This window comes from Carcharodon carcharias, chromosome 1 (genome assembly GCF_017639515.1).
Source record: "Carcharodon carcharias isolate sCarCar2 chromosome 1, sCarCar2.pri, whole genome shotgun sequence".
Lineage (NCBI taxonomy): Eukaryota > Metazoa > Chordata > Chondrichthyes > Lamniformes > Lamnidae > Carcharodon > Carcharodon carcharias.
This window is the reverse complement of record NC_054467.1, coordinates 4562631-4585917: the sequence shown is the minus strand read 5'-3', so window position 1 is coordinate 4585917 and position 23287 is coordinate 4562631. Positions and strand designations below refer to the sequence as shown.

The following is a 23287-nucleotide window of genomic DNA, read 5'->3' as shown; positions in this document are numbered from 1 at the left end:
GTCTACTAACTTTGCTTTAGGGGTATTATTGACTATTCTAGGGAATGAGGAAACAGGACTAGAGCACACAATTAAATTCAGTGAAAAAATCACCAGTAAGTCACCACATTCTGATGTTACCAGATTCTTGTTTTTTTTGTGTTTTATTTTGTTTGTTTGATCAATACTTAAAGACAGTGAGAAGCAAGCCAGATTGAAAGATGGCTCATCTGCTTTTCTCAAGTTAATTAAACTTGTATGCAAGCACTTTCTGGGATTAGTATTTAGTCCCAGAAGTGGTTTGAAGTGAAACTGAAGTTCAATGCTGGTGAGGTGTAGCAATTAGCACAGCAGAAATCCGTAAAACTCTGGTAAACTGCTTGGCAATGAACTTGTGCAAATGATACTGAAACCAAGTTCTGCATCCAGGGCGAAGGTTTCAAGTAAGAACTGAGGTGGAGGGGTGGGGGGAGGGAGGGAGGGAGGGAGGGAGGGAGGGGGGTGCGGGCAGGTGGAAAAAAGAGACAGTAACCCTTCCTTGCCCGATGGAAACTTCAAGTACAATATTTCCAGGCCACATTAATAAATCTGAAATAGTCATCAGTCGGGAAAAAAGTTCAAACAAGATTGAGAACACAAAAACTACTAATGTATCCCAGAATTTGAGAAATAGTGCAAGACTACCATCAAAACAAGGAAGACGTCAGAAATTTTCAAACAAAAATCAAAACCAACAGACACATTTATCCTTTCCATCAACACCTAGAAACAAGTAAACTTTACCGTGTGTCTGCCAGTTTTGCTGAACAGTCAACAAGGGACAGCCTCAAGCTGTGCATGTAAACAAATCACTGCGCTACTGATAAATGTGCATTGCTGCTAGAAGCTGTGACTTAATGACATCCCTCATTACAACCAGCAGCTTTCACCTGTACCAAGCTTACATGGGTTACTTTGACACATCTTATGCTCCTTCTTCTCCAGCTGTCATTTAGGTGAAACCAAATGTTGGCACAAATGGAGCACAAAAAGCTGCTGATTCTGGATTGAAAGCTGCAGTATCCTTTAAGTTGGCCAAACTGTTGTTCCTTTAATTTTTTTTTTCCAGAAAGGACACGCAGAAATCGGTTTTAACCTACGCATAATGTAGCTTTCCCTTAAGGTTATGCTTTATATAGACTAGATCAAAATCATATGGATGAGCACACATCTTTAAATAACCGTTATATGCATGACCATACTCTTTGCATATTTTCCATGAAAGTAACAGTAATGGGTTTTGATTTTAAATACCTAATTTCCAATGTAGAACACAAACATGCAGAAACAACCACTAGGTTGTAGGAATGGTACAAAAAAAAACAAATAGCTCGGAACAGGTGAATGGACATTGTGCAATTTTCTTCTTTCTTCAATCCTTTTAATCCTCCCCCATCCCCACCCCCAAGCAAGGATGCTGCAGCTTTTCACATCTTTGCATTTTGTCAACACACTAGTGATTCCGTAAGGTTTTACAGCTGTTTGGCTTTGTACAACACAGCAGTTAGTACAATCTGTAGAAGAGTTGCCAGTGAGACTGGAATGACGTATCAATAGAAGGCACCATCATGCTCTTTACACGTTGAAAGAACTAAAACAGTAAAGTTTAGCTATGATTTTTTTTCGCTGCACATTCATAACTGCACAGATCGAGGGCAAGAAAATTGGTGTCGAGCAGCGAGGCATCCCTGTATTGCAGTGGGGTAGATAGAAAAACTAGCGGACGTGCCACCAAACTCGAGTTCAGGGCTGTTAATGAGTTCACAATTGCTTTTGTATTTCAATTTTTAAGTTCGAGAAAAAAAAATCCATCTCCATCTGAAACTGTTTCAAACATTGTCCATTAAGGTTTACAGATGTGGGTAAACATGTCGGTCACAGCAAGTATAAGATTCAAAGCCCACATCTGGTCAGTCATCCTTCCCTGTCAGTGGACAGTGGTTGGATTTTCACCCGTCTCCTCCTGCAGTTGCCATGGTGAATGACGCTTTAAAGAGTACCCATTAGTGCATTATGATGAGTGCATGAACGCAAGTTCTTGAGCCTAGTATTTCTAAAAAGAAAAATATCAAGGCAAGCTTCTCCAATTGCACCAATTTGTTTTCCTCATTAGAATTGGGCAGAAACTTGACACATTTATAAAATAAAGCAGCCAAGTTGCACCAAAAACTCGAGGTTGTGTTTTTGTTTCTAAATGGGTGAATCTTCAGACCTTTATAATGGGTTCCAATTAAATCAAAGCCTTTTGTTTTGTTTTTTTCCAAGTCCTTATACAATGGTTTTTTTTTGCTTAAATCCTGTTCCAAAAATAGGGAAAATGATCACTTTGATGTAACTGGTAAAAAGAAGGCTTGTTTTCACAAAGAGATGAAAAACAGGCTGTGTCACATTCCAAAGCCAAAATTAACAATAACGCAAAAAAGAGAGAGAAAACGAAGAGTATGGTGTCACCGGCGAGATATCAGGGGCGGTGGCGCTTAGCGACGGGGTCCAGCAAACCGACCTTCACTGGGCAGCCCACCTCTCCCAGGTCCAGGACCCAGCTTCTGTGCCATGCCACCTCTGGGCGGGGGTCCCCGGGAGTCGCGGTCCCGCATCATCCCACCACCAATCATGCTCCGCGGACCAGAGCCCCTGTCGCTGCGGCGGTTGTCCCTGCGATCATCTCCACCTCTGCGCTCCCCTTCACGAACAGCTCGCGTTTTCTTCTCTTCCACATTTAAGCGGACCTCACCTCGGAACATGACCGGCTGTGGACACAGATTTCAGTTTTTAAGCAGACTGTTGGATGGGAATTCCACTCAAGTTCTTAACAAGAAATATTCTCTGATGATGGCATTGTTTCAGATAAGTGTCAGCTCAGTGGGTCCCTCAAGGGTCAGAAGGACACTGGCCCAATTCCCCGCTCCAGGCCTGAGCCCATAAACCAGGCTGAAACACCCAATGCAGTACTGGGGGAGCACTGCGCTGTCAGAGGTGCCATCTTTGTTAAATTGAGGCCATGCCTGTTCTTGTAAGTAAATGCAAAAGACTCTACAACTGAGGAAGGGAAGCGGATTCTTCACCAAGTCTCCTGAGGTCATTATTTATCCTTCAACCAACACCACACTGGCCAGATTGTCATGTGTGTGTTTATAATTACATAACTTTGTGGGGTCTCACTGTGCACAAAGTGGCTGTCCTGTTTCCTACATTTCAACAGCAACCCCATTTCAAAAGTGCTTCAATGGCGATAAAGCACCTTTGGGGCATCCTGAGGCTGTGATATAAATGCAAGTCTTTCTTCTTATTCTGATTATATGAGCCCTCTAGTAAAGTGCAGTCCCCTTTCTAAACTGAAGCCCAAATGGCTGCTCTTTTCAGCAGGCATGATTGGTTGAGAAGCCCCATCCAATTTACAATTATTGCTGTTTGTGGGATCTTGCTGTGTACAGTATGGATGCCACATTTGCTACATTACAACAGCAACTACACCTCAAAGGTACTTCAGTGGCTCTAAAGCAAGTTGGGATGTCCTGAGATTGCGAAAGGCACTACAGAAATTCAAATTTGTTCGCTTAGTTGTTACCTTGGCACTCAAGATTCTCTGGACAGGATCTGGATCATCAAACACCACAAATCCAAAGTTGGGCAGCTTTCCCCCACTGCTCTTTGTATTAATACGGAGCTCGACCACATTGCCAAAACCTAGGCAGTGCAAAAACAGAAACAAGATTTCAACTTCCAAACGCAGCAACAAGGCTAACGATAAAAGATATTTCAGTGGGCTTGAGAAGCAGACATTAATGTCTAAATACAACAGGTTGATACTGCTGAAAAAAAAAGGGACATTTTTGTTTAAGTTTTTTGTCTTATACTCATCAGGATGTTTCGCAAGAATACAACTCCAAGGGAGACAACAAATTTAAACCGTACGAGAAGGGAGTGCTGATTGGTGGGCAACTGGAATCTGATTGGTAGAGATATTGCCATGGAGACTGCATTTGAAATGAAACAACTCAGACAGAGACTACACGTGTCATGGATGACCAAGCGGACAAACAAGCGGGTGCTCAAGAAGGCTGTGGCTAAGAGGAACTGCTTGGGGCAGGGATATCAAGGAAGCTCTCCTATTTCGGACGTGTGATCTGAACAGGAGGGGAATGTTAGGAAAAAGAGGTAATGCGAGGTAAAACACCTGGGAAACATGCACAAGGAAGACCCAAGCTGGCACGGATGGATAATATCAGAATGTGGACGGGCCTCTTTATTGGACGGGCAGTGAGGGCAGCAGAAAATAGAAATCAATAGAGAAAGATTGTTCATAGTGCTGCCAAACCTCAGAACGAGGACGGATGAAAGACAAGGAAAGACTGTGCAACAACTGAATCACAGGTAGAGAAAGCATATGAACTCAGCAGGCTGTGGACAAGCTAACCTAGTTGAATATTCTCTTCCCCCGTGTACCAGTGAAGCCTATTAATCACTAAGGACTCGAAACATCAACTGTTTTTCTCTCCACAGAGGCTGTCGGACCTGCTGAGTTTTTCCAGCATTTTCTGTTTTTCTTTCAGCCTATAAATCACCTTGCTTTCAATGTATCTGACAGACAGTCATAAACATGACATGGTCAGGTTGATTGGTCTTCAATATTGGTCTCGGTTTCCTTCTCTTTAACCACCCCAAATGAATAAATAATGTGTTAGTAGGTCTCACTTTGATTTGGAAGTAATCTGTGAGATTTCAGAGAGCTCAGGAGCTAGGATTATGATACACATAAGGTCACATACAACAAGGGAGCCCAGATTTGTGCAGATGTGAAGCTGCAGCAAACTGCTCCTCAATTAAAGCTTGAAATATTGAGATTTCCAAGTTAATATATGATAGGTTAACCTATCCATGCTCTGTATGGTCTATAGTTATCCCTGCTCACTACTCACTCATGAAGAAGTCTTTCAGTTCATTTTCATCAATGTCATGGGGCAAGTTGCCAACAAAGAGCTGGTGACTATCTGGGTAACGGATGATTCTCCGGTTCTCAACCTCATTCGATTCAATATCTCCTCGACCTGCAACACAAAATATTCCAGATTTTGACACTGATTTTAAAATTCATTTTGCATTTTAAATTTGTCATCCATCATCCATATCAGTACAAACAGATAACTCATGCTTACTTTAAAAAAACATTTAAAAAGGCAATGCAACATTTTGGTGCTCATGAGTTATCATTCTTGCAGTTTTAGCTGAAGCTTCTCTTCGCACACTCTATTGATATCTCAAGAGTCCCATCCTCTCCCCCATCTACATGCTGCAGCTTGGCAATGCCAGCCACTAACACAAGTTCAGCTTCCAGATGTATGCCAATGAAGATCATCTCTAACATTCTATCAACTCTTGTAGCCTGCTTCTCTCCCGCCAAACAACCTCCATACTGGCATACTAATTGTCTGACATCCAGTCGTGGGTGAGTCATTGAGGTTCCTCAACTAAACTTAAAGCTTTACTTTCATCCCTTGCCGCTAACTCGATGGTGAGCCCTGACCACTCCCTGTCACTCTGCAATCCTCTTATTCTGTTTCGACACTGAACTAGGTTCCTGACTCTAGATTTCCTGCATCACCCACTACACCGCCCCTCCAACCTTACTCCACTTGGTGCCTCGATCCTCACCGAGGCTGTCTCACCTCCAGACTGGAGCACTCCAATCCTCTCTTGACTGGCCCTGAATCCTCCAACCTCTGTTAACTTCTGCTCAGACCAAAGCTGATGCCATATCATACCATAAAGCAATTTCCACTTGCCCATCACCTGACTGTGTTCACCTACACTTTAGGACCTCAACATCACCTCTATAATTTTGGTTTTGGTCTAAATTTTTACTTGCTGAGACATACAATGTTAGCATTGCAAAGTTAACATTTATTATTTCAATCCTCCAGTCTCAGGACTACACAGAACCCTATGTAAGAGGCTGTGGCACAGTGATATTGTCACTGGACTAGTATTGCAGAGACACTGGGTAATGTTCTGGGGACCTGGGTTTGAATCCCACCACAGCAGACGGTGAAATTTGAATTCAAAAATAATCTGGAATTAAAAGTCTGATGACGACCATGAAACCATTGCCCATTGTCATAAAAACCCAGCTGGTTCATTAATGTCCTTCAACCTACTGTCCTTACCTGGACTGACCTACATGTTACCCACAGCAATGTGGTTGACTCTTAAAATGCCCTCTGGACAAGGGCAATTAGGGCAATAAATGCTGGTATTGCCAGCAATGCTCACATCCCATGAACGAATAAAACAGTTTTGCCCCACCAAAGAACACCCTTTACAGCACCAGTGTTGACACTATCCTGTGCACACTCTCTCCCAAGCAAGATTGCCAACTTGATGCCAAAATCAGATGCTTTTATGCTTCCTAGGTACTGCACTGAGATTGTGAAATTCGTGTCACATGTAGCTAGGAGACAGAAGGGACTTGCATCATATCTGCTGAGTCTGAACCTAAACCCAAACAAAAAAGGTGGCTAAATCATCCACCCAGTCCCCACCAGATGTGTGCTTTACTTCCCATTTTACAAATACGGCCCTAACATTAGTTACGTTGAATTTACAGCACAGAAACCAGGCATCTGGCCCACAAGGTCCATGCTGGTGTTTCTGCTCCACACAAGCCAAGTGGCATCCTATTTCAGCTAATCCTATCGTAATCTTCTATCCCTTTCTCCCACATGCATTCATCCTGCTTCCTCTTAAACATACCCATTCTAATTGTCTCAGTCACTCCCTATGGTAGCAAGTTCCACATTCTCGCTACTCCCTGGGTAAAGAGTTTCCAACTGGGTTTATTAGTAACTATCTTACATTGATGACCTCTACTGTTGTTCTCCTCCACAAGTGGAAACATCTTTGTCTATCCTATCAAATCCTTTCCTAGGAAAAACAGAGCTAGTCTGTTCAATCTTTGCTGATAGGTTGTAACTATCAGTTCTGGTAACCCTTATAAATCCCATACTTGGGAATCTTTCCCACTTTCACTCCTTAAACGTTTTCAGTAAATCTGTACCGCTCACCTGTTCTAGGTCCTCGGGACACTAACCCCAGCCTCTCCCGGGGCCGCTGGTCACGAGGCCTTGGGGGCTGCGTGAGGGTTTCCGTTTTAGCTTCAGCTCTTGGCTGGAATTAAAAGTGGGGGAAGAAGAAAATAGTGAAGCCGCTACATTGGCTCAATGCAACAAATAACAAATAGAGTACACGTTCCACACACAATGGCTTGTATTAACAACTACCTGCCTATAACAAAAGCAGTCTCCCTCTCGTAATCAACTGACATTACTTTATCAAGGGTATGCACTAACAATAACTAACACAAATATCTATGCTAGCAGTTCTTTTTTTTAAATTGTTACCTAATCCAAATTGAAAAACAGACAGAATATGTAAGCTTTTCTTTTGAAGAAAAGCAATTTGAATTAATTTTTATAGATATGCAAGTCCATTCACAGATTACCTGTGAGGCTGGTGCTTTAACAACATGGGGAGGAATTCCAGAGGAAGAAACTGTACCACTAGGAGGCAGATTTTTACTTGTCACTGAGGCCCAGGAGAAAGCCTGCAGAGAATGCAACACATACCTATGCTACTATCAAGAAATAAAGCATTCCCTCAAATATAAAAATTTCCTGAGCCTTTAAATAGGGTAAGATTGCAGTCTGACACCTTATTGGTGCTAATTGTATAGGGCAATTGCATTTAACATGTCTACTTCATAGGTGTTACGGTCAAATTAAAACTGCTACAACTTACCATTTAGTTTTAACCTCTAGTAACTATGATTTAATATTAATAGAGTTAGTTTACCAATCCATACAATTTACATCATTTTGCAGTCCTGTCTATATACAAAGTAGTTTAACTTGGAAAGCACGTTGGTTTTTAAATTAGACAATGACTTACACAAGACAATGTTTAAAAAGTTACACCTGCCACTAATAATAACCTACACAATGAGGATGATTGGTATTAACCTTGGGAGCTTCCTGTGCTTGAGAAACTGGTTCGACTGGGGCAGGCGATGGAGCCTTCTCCTCCAACTCTTCTACATTCTTCTCTGCCAGCTCGGGTTCAGGTTTTATCTCCTCAGTTTTTGATTCAGGTTCAGGCTCAGCTTCAGGAGCTGGCTCTTCCAGGGTTTCCTCCACACCATTACTTTAAAATAAAAATACAATTGTTTAAAATTGAGACATATGTGTAGGCAACATGTCAAAAATCTGTTTAAGAAAGCCAAAATACCTTTAGAAGCCCCATACACAAAAATACTCAGCAAAGATCAGTGCACTTTGTAAATGATAATAAATTAGCATGAAGACTGCAAACCCAACACACTTGATCATAAGAACATAAGAATTAGGAGGAGGAGGAGGCCATTCTGCCCCTTGAGTCTGCTCCGCCATTCAATAAGGTCATGGCTGATCTTACTGTGGTTTCAACTCCACTTTCCTGCCTGCCCCCCATAACCCTTGACTCCCTTGTCGATCAAATATCTGCCTAACTCGGCCTTGAATATATTCAATGACCCAGCCTCCACTGCTCTCTGGAGAAGAGAATTCCAAATGCGAATGAGCAGGGAAGTTGTGAACAAAGTGTGATGCAAAGAAAATGGAACCACGATGCAACAAAGCTACTTTGCCAAAAGCAACTTGGCTGGTGGGATTAAGTAATGTTAACCCACAAAACTTTCTACAAACAGCATTTGAAGCAACAGTGCTACCGCCTATTTAAGTGATTTTACTTATAAAAAAAACCTGGGTTCAGCACTAACCACCAAAATGACCTACATTCCCATTACATGCTCAGCATGACCATTAGTACTAAGTCTTGGGTGCAAATTACAAACCAAAACCACCAGCCTGTTCCCTGTCCCCACTTGCCTGGATGAGTGCAGCTCCAACAACACAAGCAGCTGGATACTATCCGGGAAAAAGCAGCCCGCTTGATCAGCACCTCTTTCAGCATCTTGAACATTCACTCCCTCCGCCACCTGCACTCCACTCCTGCAGTGTATAGCATCTACAAGATGCACTGCAGCAACTTGCCAATCCTCCTTATAACAGCACTTTCCAAACCCATGATCTCGACCAGCCAGAAGAACAAGGGCAGTGTACGATTGTGAACACTATCAACTGTAAGCTCCCCTACCAAGTCACTCACCATCCTGACTTGGAAATATATCGCCGTTCCTTCACTGTCGCTGTGTCAAAATCCTGGAACTCCCTCCCCAACAGCACTGTGGGTGTACCTACACCACATGGACTGCAGCGGCTCAAGGAGGCAGCTCACCGCCACCTTCTCAAGGGCAATTAGGGGTGGGCAATAAATGCTGGCCCAGCCAGCCACATGCACATGCCCGGAATGAATAAAAAAAGGCTATAGCATGGCAAAATACAGAAATGCTGTACATTAGACTGATTCAGCAGGCCAGAAACTTCTAAGGAAGTGATGGGTTTTCACTGCCCCACATGGTTTGGCATTTGGAGCATTAGTGTTAACACTGACCACCGATGCCATTCAAAGACTCCTGCAAAAATTATCCTAAGAATATAAGGAACAGGAGTAGAGCATAGAGCTCGTCGAGCCTGCTCTGCCACTCAATGTGATCAAGATTGATCCTCTTCTCCCTCAACTCCACTTTCCTGCCTCCTCCCCATTTCCCTTGATTCCCTCAGAGACCAAAAATCTGTCTATTTCAGCCTTAACGATATTCTGTTGTGGAGCATCTATCTGGGAAAAGCATTCCAAAGATTCACAAGCCTCAGGGCAAAAAAAAACAATTCTCATCTCATCCTAAACGATCGACCTCTTATCCTGAAAATGTGTCCCAAATCCTGTTGCACAATACCTTTGGTTGCTACAAAAAGGATGGCAGGTGAGACAGACAAAAAACACCTGAAAAGAATTTGAATGATTCCAGCAATAAGTAAATGACCTCATTTTTATGAGTTTGGTTCAGGTCAGTGACCTTTCATCAGGACTGATGGAAGATTACTGACCTGAAATGTTAACTCTGTTTCAGGTCAGTGACTCTGTTTCAGGTCAGTGACCTTTCATCAGGACTGATGGAAGATTACTGACCTGAAATGTTAACTCTGTTTCAGGTCAGTGACCTTTCATCAGGACTGATGGAAGATTACTGACCTGAAAAGTTAACTCTGTTTCAGGTCAGTGACCTTTCATCAGGACTGATGGAAGATTACTGACCTGAAATGTTAACTCTGTTTCAGGTCAGTGACCTTTCATCAGGACTGATGGAAGATTACTGACCTGAAATGTTAACTCTGTTTCAGGTCAGTGACCTTTCATCAGGACTGATGGAAGATTACTGACCTGAAATGTTAACTCTGTTTCAGGTCAGTGACTCTGTTTCAGGTCAGTGACCTTTCATCAGGACTGATGGAAGATTACTGACCTGAAATGTTAACTCTGTTTCAGGTCAGTGACCTTTCATCAGGACTGATGGAAGATTACTGACCTGAAATGTTAACTCTGTTTCAGGTCAGTGACCTTTCATCAGGACTGATGGAAGATTACTGACCTGAAATGTTAACTCTGTTTCAGGTCAGTGACTCTGTTTCAGGTCAGTGACCTTTCATCAGGACTGATGGAAGATTACTGACCTGAAATGTTAACTCTGTTTCAGGTCAGTGACCTTTCATCAGGACTGATGGAAGATTACTGACCTGAAATGTTAACTCTGTTTCAGGTCAGTGACCTTTCATCAGGACTGATGGAAGATTACTGACCTGAAATGTTAACTCTGTTTCAGGTCAGTGACCTTTCATCAGGACTGATGGAAGATTACTGACCTGAAATGTTAACTCTGTTTCTCGTTCCACAGCTGCTGCCGGGCTGCTGAGCATTTCCAGCAATTTTTCTGTTTTTATTTTAGATTCCCGGCACCCACAGTATTTCTGTTCTGTTGAAGGGTCATGAGGACTCGAAACGTCAACTCTTTTCTTCTCCGCCGACGCTGCCAGACCTGCTGAGTTTTTCCAGGTAATTCTGTTTTTGTTTTGGATTCCCAGCATCCGCAGTTTTTTTGTTTTTAACCCACAGTATTTTGCTTTTCTATCTAATTTTCGTTGTTGCCTTCAGCTGTAGTCACTGTTCTTGTACAATGAATTTGAGAGATTTGGTATTTACCTGACAGTGTGAGCATCATAGTACGTATTACTGGTATTTTCCTGCACAGGTTCAGGGGACAATTGACGTTCTTCTGGTTCTTCCTCCACTTCCTCTTCAGATTCTGAAACAACAAACTGACTTAAGGAGCAGATCAACTAACTTAGGCATTCATTTCAAGAGTAACAAAACCTCTAAACGGTTATGCTTTGAACAGATGCCAACTTCCCAACCAGTTAAGCGGTGTAGTGCAAATAACCTTCAGGAGTTACAGGGCTGCTGACATGAAATAATAAATTTAGACAGGCTAGATTCCTCGTCCAGAGCAAACAGCTCCCACTCGAGCAGCACTGGAAAATACTTTGTGGTTTCACTCCTGTTTGACTGAGTCACTCAGGGCACAGGAATGGACCACAACCGCCAGACAGAGAGAGATTCGGTGCCTCACAGTGTTGGGGTGGATGTAGAGAGGAAAGACCCAAGATGCTGAGAGTCAAGGCGAAAGCGTAGAGACATACGAGCTGAAAGGAGGGGAGCAAGTACATAGTAAAGGCAATGTTTAATTATGCATAGATGGGATATGGGGGAAACGCAAGATAGGTCACACTGAAAAAGTGGATGCGAAAGGGAGGGAATATGCCTGGGCCTGGGACAAGTGATGAGAGAAACCCCAGACAGAGAACAGTGATCATGCAAGACAGCACACAGGCAGAGAGCTTGGGTGAGCAGATCTTCGGTTCAAAGATTAAGAAAAACACAAGAGTCAAACTTCCTCTACTTCATCCCACCCAGTGTTGGATTTCAGAAGTGGGAAAAGTTTAATTTTCACCTTTCAGAACCCAAGACAGTGCTGATTTTAATTTGCGAAGAGCGACTGGGTGATTGGTAATGATCCAACCCCATTATGTGACCCAGAGCTACCTGCCGCTGTGAGCTGTGGTCACTAAACGGGAAGTTCTGTTACAGCTCATCACGGATGGGATGGTAGGAAGCTGAAAGATTATTCCCGCTCCTCCCCATGAGAAGGAAGTTATTGAGCCATGAGTGGTATCCAGCAGTTCCTGGAAGAGCTGCCGAGGCTCACTTACAGCTGCACAGATGTATTACACACATGCGTAATGCATGCTCTGTCCTATATAATTTGGGAATTTAGCTGGCAGAGGAGTGAGGGGGTGCTCCTCTGTACGTCACAGGACTTCAATCAGGATATTACAAGATGCCTCATGTCTGAAAAAGGAGAACTCTCAGGCCCGCCCATCTCATAACGCTACTCAAGGTGGAGCCAAATAAACAGGGCTGGAATTGATCCATTACCAATGTTCAGCTCACAACTACCCTGTTCGCGCTCAGCGAGGTGAGTTAAACCAGCCCCAAATGATTCTAAAAAATGAGTCAAGAAAAGCCTGCAACTGACACTCTGGGTTGGAATGCATTAAAATTGACATCAAAAAGCTGGTAGTAATACAAACAACAAATATTTAGACCCTCAGATTAATCTGTGTTGGGCAATGTGTCTCCTTAATTTATTACCTTCTTCCAATTCTGCGTCCGAATCGAACACTTCATCCTGGTAGCGGAATATATCGTTATGGACGTAGAATTTGTTTGGAACAGAACCCTGTTTATTTTTAAAAACAACAACAGGATCAAGTTAACCTCTGTGAATATAGCAATAAGCCTGTCTTTAGTGGCCTTAGCCACTGAGTAATTATAGTAAAGTCCATCACACATCTGTACAAATCACTCTCAATGCATTTCCAACTTAACCCTCATTAAACAGTCCTCTCAACAAACCTGAATAATGCAATATATTTTTACCAAATTCCAATCCGAAAGGGAAGCCTTCAAATGGTGCAAGAAAATTACAATCAGGACAGTTTTGGATTTCCAGCATCCACAGTTTTTTGTTTTTATCTCTTTTGTTTTTAAATTACAATCAGGACTTCAGCATTCAAAAAAAAAACTGAGTAGATCGATTAAAAAAAATTGCATGGGAATAACCTAGTTATTAAAGTGAACACTGCAAGGCTTCAATATGTCTGGAGCAGGAGAGTCGTTGTTATTGTTGGACTAGGCGATAAGCCCCAGTATATGTTCCTTCCTCTCTCCCTCAGTTCATTTATATCTTGTCAACTAAGAATCAGGACCATTGTGTATAGTCATTACATATTCATAGTTTGAACCTTAAACTCCCTGCAGGTTCAGTGAAATAACAGCTATCCAGGCCTCTGACTGTTTTAAGTTTTAGCCTACATCCAGTGATGTTGTAACAGTAAGAAAACTACACGTGTCAGGAGAAGGTTCATTACTGTGATGCTACTTCCATTTTGTGTCTTCTGCTGCGCTCTCTCATTTTCCCCCCTGCCTTTTAAATGTTTATAAAGTACTCTTTTCCAAGGAAAACCAGGCATCATAAGCCTTTGCCTATAATTGCCTCTAGTTGTACATTTGGGAGAGAGAAGAAACCTTTTCTGTCTCCAGCTAAAATTAATCAAAGGCTTAGAGGCCAACAACCCTTGAAATCCTACTACCTAGTAAGCCTCCCCATTGTGCAGGTTGCAGGAACTGCACGACATTACAATATTGACTGCATTTTTAAAATATTTTATTGGCTGTATAGTGCTTTGGGACATGTTGATGTCATGTGCTATGTAAATATAAGTTGTTCTCTTTTTCTTTTACATGGAAACGTACATATTGCCATGTTAATAAAATGCTAGGTCCTCATTGAATGCAATAATTGAATGGTTAGCATATGTTTCTATGTTTTTTGGAATTCTCTCCGCCAGAAAGCTGTGGGTGCTTATATTCGAGAGAGAGAGATGAATAGATTTTTGGAAAGTAAAGGGGAAAAAAGGATATGGAGACAGTGCAGAAGGTAGAGTTGAGGTAGAAGATTAGCCACGATTCTGTTGAATGACGGCGCAGGCTCGAAAAACTGCACAGCCTACTCCAGCTCTGAATTCTTCTGTATTCGAGCACAGTGAATTCAGCATCAATTCGCACCGCCTTGCAACATCAACTCTAAGGACAAATAATTGTTATTATAAACTTACCTCTGGTGCCAATACAAAAGTCTGCATGAACTTCCTCATTGGCCGACCACTGTTTGACAACTCTCCCATGACCTGTACCACCACCCCATCACTTAGAGTAGCATGTGCATCCACATGGCGAATCTTTGTATGACAATCACTAAACTGAAGGGACATGACCTTTTTGTGGATTTCCTACAAAAAGATTGAAGAACAATTTAGAACTGACACCATATTTTACAAGCATTTGGAAATCTGATTGTTGCTTTGTTCTAAATTATGATCCAAATGTTTTTTTATATATATTTAAGCAGACTTAAAATTAACAATTCTTAAGCAAATTTTTTAAAACTCCATCGCACCATTAACAGAAATAGGAATGTTAATAAGGATTTTTAGGGGAAAATAATACACTGGTTAGCTGGGTGGTGTAGCAGGTTTATATACTATCTTCCCATAACAAGTCTTCATTCTGATTCAGCCCAGATTAGGGATGAAATATATAGTTAGAAGAGATCTCTCTTCATCAGCTGCATTCCACCGTATCAACATCCTACTCTCAGGCCACCGAGAGCATTCAGACCCCACACGAATAACCTGGGTTCAAGGAGCTAGTTCCCCATATTTGCATTGAGACGACTTGCTCTCCATAATGCACAGCGAAGCTCAGTGTGTACAACAATCAAGTGTAAAAGTTAAATGGCGGGGGTGGTTAAGACATGGAAGTCAGGAAGGAAGAGATGCACAAACAAGTGACGTATATTAAGTTGGTTGTTTTTGCGTAGTACCAACCTTCATACCAATCTAACTTAGAATAATGGGCACTACTATCCCATGGGCCAGGGAACAATGAAATACTGGCAAAATCAAGATGCTTCAGGTATGAAGTCCTCCACTCCCAAATTCCTGCTCTTCCTACTATGAAAGGTTAAGGTCTGGAATGCTCTGCCTGAAAGTATGTCAGAGGCAGATTCAGCTGAAGCATTCAAAAGGGAATTAAACTGTTATCTAAAATGGAAAAACGTGCAGGGTTAAGGGCAGAAGGTGGGGGAATGGCACTAAGTGAATCGCTCAATCGGAGAGCTGGTGCAGACACAATGGGCCAATTCTGTGATTGCGGGTGATTCTATACAAGAACTTGGGCGTGCAGAAAAAGCTCTCTGTGAAATTAAGGATATAAATGCAAGGTGAAAGAAGAGCAACACTTGGCCCTAGCCTCCTTGGACTAGGGGAAGAGGGTGGAAGTTGGCTTGTATTCCTGTGCTGACCACTGACAACAATTGCTACTGTAAATTTGAGGGTGGATGGACAGAAAATTGGGCTGCAGGAGAGAAATGGAGCAAGAGTAGCAAAATTTGAGAGGGGTATGGATCTAACATATACACGGGAAGGGGAGTGAAGAATGTGGCTGCTTTGTTTATTTGATTATCTTGGATAGTACATCTCGAGCATGTGGGGGAAAGAGTTGCTGTGTATAGATGAAAGTCTAACCTATGCACAAATACAATACTATATATGTGTACAGTATTATACAAATCATAGAAAAGCCATCCCAATGTTGCAACCTTCCAAACAACATAACATTACACTTTGATATTAATACCAAAATACCTTGCTTGCAAGAAACAAAGCATCATGAATACTTACAGCTTGGCCATAAACCGCTTCAGCAGGCTTTCCATTACCATCCAATCCACCATGAACATAAGATGAGGTCCTACCATAAAACCTGGAGACACAAGTATCCCAAGCAAAACTAACCATTAATAAGTAATCCTGGAAAGATTTATTCTGAATGTTTATCAGCAGCTCTAGATATTTCCACACCAAGAGGAAATATTCATACTATAAATGTGCTTCTCAGCAATCTTGGTTAGTAATACATTTAGACACCTCTAAATGATAAGTTAGTACTTCAACAGACTGAGAACAGGTGTTAAGTCTACAAACGAAAGTTGCACAGAATTCATTGGAACTCGCTGCCCAAGAGGGGAAATCGATCACTGATTTCAAAAGGAAATTGGATGAGTGCTTAAGGGGAATAAGCCTGTTGGGCGAGGGAGAAAGGGCAGGGGAATGGGGCTGACTGGATTTTTCTACAAAGAGCCAGCATGGACTCAACAGACTGAATGGGCATTACGATTGTATAACATTAGAAGACCCAGCAACAAATACCATTCAAACTCTCAGAAGCCTCTGTGAAAACTAACATACACAAATGAGAGGAGAAAAATTGAAGAACATGCTGGAAACACACTCAAAAATCATGTGGACCAAAGGCAACATTGGGGGGGGGGGAAGAGAGAGGCTGTGAAACTGAAGCATTCCAATCAATTTTGTTACAGTTGTGAGGTTTATATGATTTTGCTTTAGAATTATATCTGTTGGTTTATAAATGTGTTCTATTTGTGAACTGTATCTTTAAATTTCAGGTAAATAAAAGAGGTCATCTGACCTGCGATGGAGTCTACAATAAATCTATGTGCTTTAATTGTTAAAGATTAAAGACGGAATCAGATTATTTTATTGACATGGAGATACTGGGTGTTTACACTTAGGACCTGCTGCTATTGTCTCCAAGTCCACAATGAGATAACCCCAAGTCTCCTAAGACCCATAAAGGTGTTTTCGCTATCAAGTTGTAAACGGTTATCTATCTCTTTGTTTCCAAGAGGAAAGGCTGTTGTGATCAGTGATAGCAGATTAGTATTTCTACAAAATTGGATACAAAACTAACGCGTTTCCCGTTGCTATGGAGAAAGGGACAGAGGAAGCCATTTTGAGATCAGGTTACAGGCTTCACTAAAAGCTCCCAACTGCATACCGTGTGGTGGACGACAGGGTCAATATTTCCTCTGCTTAAGGTGCAGGCCTGACTAACATCTATCTTTTACTCTCCTCCTCTTAGGTTTCTCTGCAGAACACACAAGACCAAAACCGTAACTGCCCTCTCTGTGATATTTCTTCATAAGAAAGTGCGCACAGGAAAGCGACATGGAATCTGGTGCTTTATAAGGAGCGACGAGACTTGGGAGGCAAGATGGGATTCCAGTTCCCAGAACTAACCTCCACTCAGTAAGCTTTGCATATTTGATTTTAATTAAATCGCAGTCAGTTGGATGTTATGTAAAGTTGGAACTATTGCCAGGCCAATCCACTAATTTCCAAACTCTTGGCAGCACCTCAATTCTGCTCAGTCAGGAACAATGAGTTTTACGGTTGATTTCTGTGCAATAGTGCAATCCCAAAACAAATCCTCATGGATGAACAGAACAGAAGTCCCTCGTGAATTGAATATGTGTGGCCTCAATTATACTTGCAGCCATTTGCTGAATTTTTGCAAGTCAAATTCATTATCCATGCGCCAGCTTTTTGATAACCTAGCCTGACACAATGACCAGTGTAGAAACAGAAAAGGGGAAAAGGAACGAGTCACTGGTCTACTTGAAGTTTGTACAAACAAGGGTCTGATCAACAAAAGGCACCACATCAGAAAGATCCTGGGTTTACAATGAGTGGCATTCTGGTATCAGGTCACTTTTAATGGTGACTGGGAGCCAGATTCTTGGACAAATTCAAACTCCTTCTACTACTAAAACTAGCTATTAAGAAAAGGGCAGGTAGCATTGCTGAACTACATTCAGTAATATTCTATTACAAATTTCAGGCCAAATTATAAGATTTAATACTTCCTCCGTTAACTAATAAAGACAGCACTTTGTTACAATAGTGAAATTATAAGTACAGTGCTTTCAAACACAATGTTTGCAACGTCATTCTACCTTTAGTAAAGTAAATAGAACACTCCCATTCTCAACCTCCAACTCAACAAAATGATAGCTGAGAATAGAATCAACTCAAACTAAGGCTTTCTGCTCAATTACAACACTTAAGTATCATGTCTAAAACTACCAAGAGGAGATGCTGGTGTCAGATGCTAGTAACAGTGCAATTGAGAAGATGGGACCAAGTAGATGACACAGGGGCATAATAATGGCATTAAAACATTCTTCAACAGCGTTTTTCTTACTAGACTGCAGATTTTCTCTTTGTGCTTGAGGCCTATATCATCTAGTCTGAACAGGCAAGGCATTTGCATAAACCTCACAGGATTGTATGCAATGTGCCGTTGTTCAAACTTATGCAGCAAGTTGTGATCATCGGGAATGCACAGAATGAAAGAGTGGTGGATGCGGTTCAGAAATAACTTTCAAAAGAGGGGTTTGAAAAGTACTTGAAAAAGAAAAAAATTGCAAGATTACAGGGGAAGAGCAGGGAGAGTAGGAATAACTGCAAATCTCTTTTAAAGGGCTGGCACAGGAATGGTGGGATGAATGGTCTCCTTCTGCATTGCATTTTTCTATGATTCTATTGGGATTTGTTAACTTTAGTAATGGTAAAGAGCTGTGTCACTTGTGTAAAACATCAACATCTATATGAATGATTTCATTTATCCTCTTAAACTGCCCAGTTTAACAGTATTAATATGCCCAGGTCTAAGCAGCTGCTAATCATATACACTGGAAAAGTGACATAAGGAGGACAGCAACAGCAAACTTCACTTAATGAGGGCTGGCCGATGCCAGTCCCTATGAACAGCAGCTTTTCCACGAGTAAAATCTCTCGAGACTGGAAAGCGTTAGAGCGGCCACTGGTTTAAACACAACACAGTGGCCACAGCTCTCAGTAGAATCATATAAGACGTGGTAATTCAGCCCATTGTGCCTGTTCTGGCTATCTGACAGAGTTATCCAATTAAATTTAGATTCTGGATAAGCAGTTACAATACAGATCCAAATTATCATTAGTCCCAATTCAAGATTTTCCTGCTTGGGTACCACTTGATTACCTATTCATGCTAAAGATGTCACTTTTCAATAACATGATGTACAATGTCATCAGGCAAGGTTAATCCTCAAAGGGAGTAACAAACAGCAACAAGCAGCCCAATCAAAGTTCTTATGATTTTCTCTCAACCAAACTTGGAGGAAATGTGCACAGTTTTGGTCTCCATAAAGTAAAAGGATTAGGGACATGAAAGCAGGTACAAAAAACTGACTTACAAGGATGAAACCAGAACTGAGTTTGGGGAGGCGGTGTCACGGCGGTGCTGTCACTGGACTAGTAATCCAGAGACCCAGGGTAGTGCCCTGGGGGCCTGAGTTCGAATCCTGGCACGGCAGATGGTGAAATTTGAATTTAATAAAAATTAAAAGTCTAATGATGACCATGGAACCATTGTCAATTGTTGTAAAAACCCATTTAGTTCAGTAATGTCCTTTAGGGAAGGAAATCTGCCATCCTTACCCGGTCTGGCCTAGATGTGACTCCAGGCTCACAGCAATATGGTTGACTTTTAAATGCCCTTTGAACAACGACAATGAGAGATGGGCAAAAAACGCCCATGAACAAATTTTTTTTAAAAATCTTGTCAGAAAAGAACAGGTTGAGATCTTTAAGATAATGAAGAAAATTGATAGGGTAGAGATAGAGAAAATGTTTCTGCTGATGACATCATAAATTTAAGATAGTAATTAATAAATAAAGCAAATTCAGGAGAAATTTCTTTACACAGGGTGCTGAGAAAGTAAAACTTGCTACCACACTAGTAGCTGTAGTTGTAGGAAGTAGTTGAGGCAAATATCATAGATCTGTTTAAAAGGGAAGCAAGAAAAGGGAAGCAAGGTAAGCACATTTGGGAAAAATAAATAGAAGGATTTGTGGATGGGATGAGATGAGACAGGGTAGGAAGAGGCTCCTGTGGAGCATAAAAGGGGGTGTACATCAATTGGGGATCAAAAGGCCTTTCTCTGTGCTTGCAGACCCAATGTAAATGCAAATAGGAAACACTTCAACTGCTGGATAAATATAAGGTTTCAGAAGAATAATTACCTACTTTAACAATCACAAGTTGCATTATATATATTTATCAAATATTTTATATATCCAATAAAATTGAATTTAGCAATTAAGAACACAGCAATGCCAACAAGCACACTCATTGGGTATGTTGATCAAGGTCAGTATGACAAGCAGCAAGTTACTGACAGCATTTAAGTACCTATTCTACCTAATGTGTGGTGTTTTACTGTCAATGCTGGAGCTGAAAACCATTACCTGGGCCTAGGAGGAGCTCAGTTCCATGGACATTTTGGCACTCTGTTTTATACAGAAGCCTTTTGCAGTAATTCCAGTCAGAATGGTGGTTAAACTGTAAAAAGTAATTACCTGTGCAAGAAGTCTGGTGCCTTGTTCAGCAAAGTGTAGTACTGCCTGACAAACTCCCGCCCGACAAGCAGGGGACTTGGCTTCTCCATCACCATTTCTTTGGTACACAATTGTTGCTTTCTGAAGAAGGAGTAAAAAAGTGTTAATTACTTACTTCCTTAGGTAAAGGCTAGTAACAAATGAGCAAGAATAATCACCACTACATTCTCCCACCCTCGTCTGAAGCCCAATCCAGAAATACATTAAGGGGTGAAGAAAACAAGAGCACCCTGTGTGAGTACTGTACAATGCTCCAATTTGTAACACTAACTTTAAAAGGCAAACACACATGTAGCAAATCATGCTCTTTTCAGCAACTGTCTCATAAAGCAAGTCTGAATTTGATATTTTTTAAATCAAAAATGATGTAATCTGAATTAATTAACAATTTGGTAATACAGCGATACACAAATTTGAATCAGGCAACTTTGAGTGCTCTGAGGTAAGTACTCCACCCGCTGGAATTTAGCAACAATTTTTCTCAAACTTTACTCCAACATCTGTCCATGACCTCAATCAGATACCACCTTTGACAACATGGCAACAAGCACTATCAAAATGAAATGGTACGAAGGGAAAGCAGACTACATCAACTGAACTACAGAGCAGGACATCAGTACGCACATAAAAGTATCAATGTTTTAACTCCTGACCAAGAGAGAAGTAACCTCTACACGTTAAGGGGTTGTGTAATTATCACTTCACTCGTCATGTTGGTGACGTCCTCATATTAAAGGCACAACTTACAATACAGACCCCAGAAATGAGTTGGCAGACCTGGGCGCCAGCAAAATTTTGTCAACTCATTTTACACTTTGGTCTTACTTTCAAATAAGTTGTGACGTTTAATCTATTTTAATTTTTTTCTGTGTGGGGATTGGAGTTGGTTGATGACTCCATTACTTCAACAAATAAATTATAAGCTAGGGCTAATTTATGAAAATAAGTCATTTCAGAGATGGATTTTCTTTTGCAGTGGACTGAATTCCCAACCACATAAAAAATTACAGACCCAAGTCTCCGTGAAACTACACAGGATACCAAATAAATATTGTTGCTACTGAGGAAGAAGGGATTTCCCCAGCACTTGCCAGAATTGCAACATCAGCCTCGAGGATGTAAACAATTCACATCGGCATACGGCTTTAAATGTAGTGAAACGTCTAAATGCCCGTAATCAAACAAAAATATGGTCAAAAATAGGTTTTACTACTGGATATACTGACTGAGAAAATCAAGTGGTGTGTTTCATATCAGCTCCCCACAACTTTTAATTTAAAAATTAAAAAGGGATTAGGCAGCAGATCATGGCCAATCAGTCCTGTGCTTGCTCTTTGAAAGAGCTAGCCAATTAATTACATTCCCCTATTCTTTTCCCATAGTTCCAGCATTTTTATTCCTTTATCTGTATTTCTCAAATTCTCTTTTGAATGTTAATACTGAATTTGCTTCCACTACTCTTTCTGATTATTCCAATCTTAACTCTCTGCATAAAAACTATTCAACCCTTCTCACCTTTTTACTGATTCTTTCGCTGATTAACTTAAATTTTTGCCTTGTGTGCACTTTCCAAACAGTTTCTCTATGCTTACTCTAGCAAACCCCTCACAGTTTAACACCTCAATCAAGTCTCCCATTAAACTTTGATGCTCTAAGAACAACCCCAACTTCTCCAGTAATAAAAACAGAAAGTGCTGGAAATACTCAGCAGGCCTGGCAGCATCTGTGGAAAGAGAAGCAGAGTTAATGTTTTGAGTTGAACACGACTCTTCCTCAGGACTGGCTTCTCTCAGTAACTGAAGTCCCTCAACTCTCATAATCCTGCAAATACGACTAACTTAACATCCAATGTACAGCACCGAAACAGGCCATTCAGCCCGAGCGTGCTCCAAACAAGCCTCTGCCCACCACCTCTTCATCTCATCTTCTATTCCTTTCTCTTTCCTGTGTTCTTCCGGCTTCCCCTTAAATTGTTCGATGCTGTTCACCTCCACCGCTACCTGTGGGAGTGAGTTCCACATTCTCACCGCTCTCAGGGTAAAGGAGTTTCTCCTGAATTTCCCATTGGATTTATCAACCACTACCTTACATTTATAGCCCCTAGTTCTGGTCTCTGGGACATTTTCTCTTATCTTTCACAGTCTGAAAGAAGCCCCATCAAACTCCCAGCCCCTGTGGCCGTTCCTGCTGCTGTAGCTAACTGTTTGATGGTGTTTCTATCAATGGAGGTTTATATATTCCCAGACACAGGGGGGGAGGCTGTAATCTTCCTCTCAGGCCCCGGGACAATGGCGCCTCCGCCCTCACACCCTTGGGCCGGGGACCAATCACTGGGGGCCGAGGCTGCAGTGGCTGCGAGGCCGGCTCTGCCCTACCCTGGGCCCCAGCGGCCTCTCTCTCTCTCTCCCCACCCCTCTCTCCCCGCTCCCCCAGTACCTGCAGGATCCGAAGGAGAAGCGGCGGCTCCGGGAGTCTGCCCTTGCCGTGTGCGTCAGCCGGAAGGGTCCGGGCGGCGCGGTGTCTCCCTCTATCCGGTCCCCCCGCCCGGCCTCAGGGTGTCTCCCTCTATCCGGTCCCCCCGGCCCCGCGGTGTCTCCCTCTATCCGGTCCCCCCGGTGTCTCCCTCTATCCGGTCCCCCCGCCCGGCCCCGCGGTGTCTCCCTCTATCCGGTCCCCCCGCCCGGCCTCAGGGTGTCTCCCTCTATCCGGTCCCCCCGCCCGGCCCCGCGGTGTCTCCCTCTATCCGGTCCCCCCCCCGCCCGGCCCCGCGGTGTCTCCCTCTATCCGGTCCCCCCCCCGCC

The 23287-nt window shown here is 42.2% G+C and overlaps 1 protein-coding gene across 2 annotated transcripts; it reads right to left on the bottom strand.

The window, feature by feature from the left end:
- Positions 1–459: 459 nt before the first annotated feature.
- g3bp2a (G3BP stress granule assembly factor 2a) lies at positions 460–23051 on the bottom strand. Of its 2 annotated transcripts, XM_041192833.1 has the most exons (12): positions 22923–23051; positions 20448–20567; positions 15867–15948; positions 14241–14414; positions 12715–12802; positions 11206–11308; positions 8034–8214; positions 7517–7618; positions 7080–7182; positions 4938–5066; positions 3587–3705; positions 460–2768 (listed from the first exon to the last, which is right to left on the bottom strand). In XM_041192833.1, the coding sequence occupies exons 2-12, from the start codon at positions 20540–20542 to the stop codon at positions 2496–2498; spliced, it is 1449 nt and encodes a 482-aa protein (XP_041048767.1). In that variant the 5' UTR covers positions 20543–20567; positions 22923–23051; the 3' UTR covers positions 460–2495. The 2 variants fall into 2 exon arrangements, with proteins under 2 accessions (XP_041048767.1, XP_041048774.1); XM_041192840.1 differs by lacking the exon at positions 7517–7618.
- Positions 23052–23287: the final 236 nt, after the last annotated feature.

Excerpts from the sequence above, each read along its gene's own strand:
- g3bp2a (XM_041192833.1), bottom strand. The coding sequence starts at position 20,542 with ATGGTGATGGAGAAGCCAAGTCCCCTGCTTGTCGGGCGGGAGTTTGTC. Across the intron at positions 5,067-7,079 it reads GTCCCGAGGACCTAGAACAG|GTCGAGGAGATATTGAATCG; the intron begins GTGAGCGGTACA and ends TTTGTGTTGCAG. Across the intron at positions 3,706-4,937 it reads ACTGAAAGACTTCTTCATGA|GTTTTGGCAATGTGGTCGAG; the intron begins GTGAGTAGTGAG and ends TGCACTGCCTAG.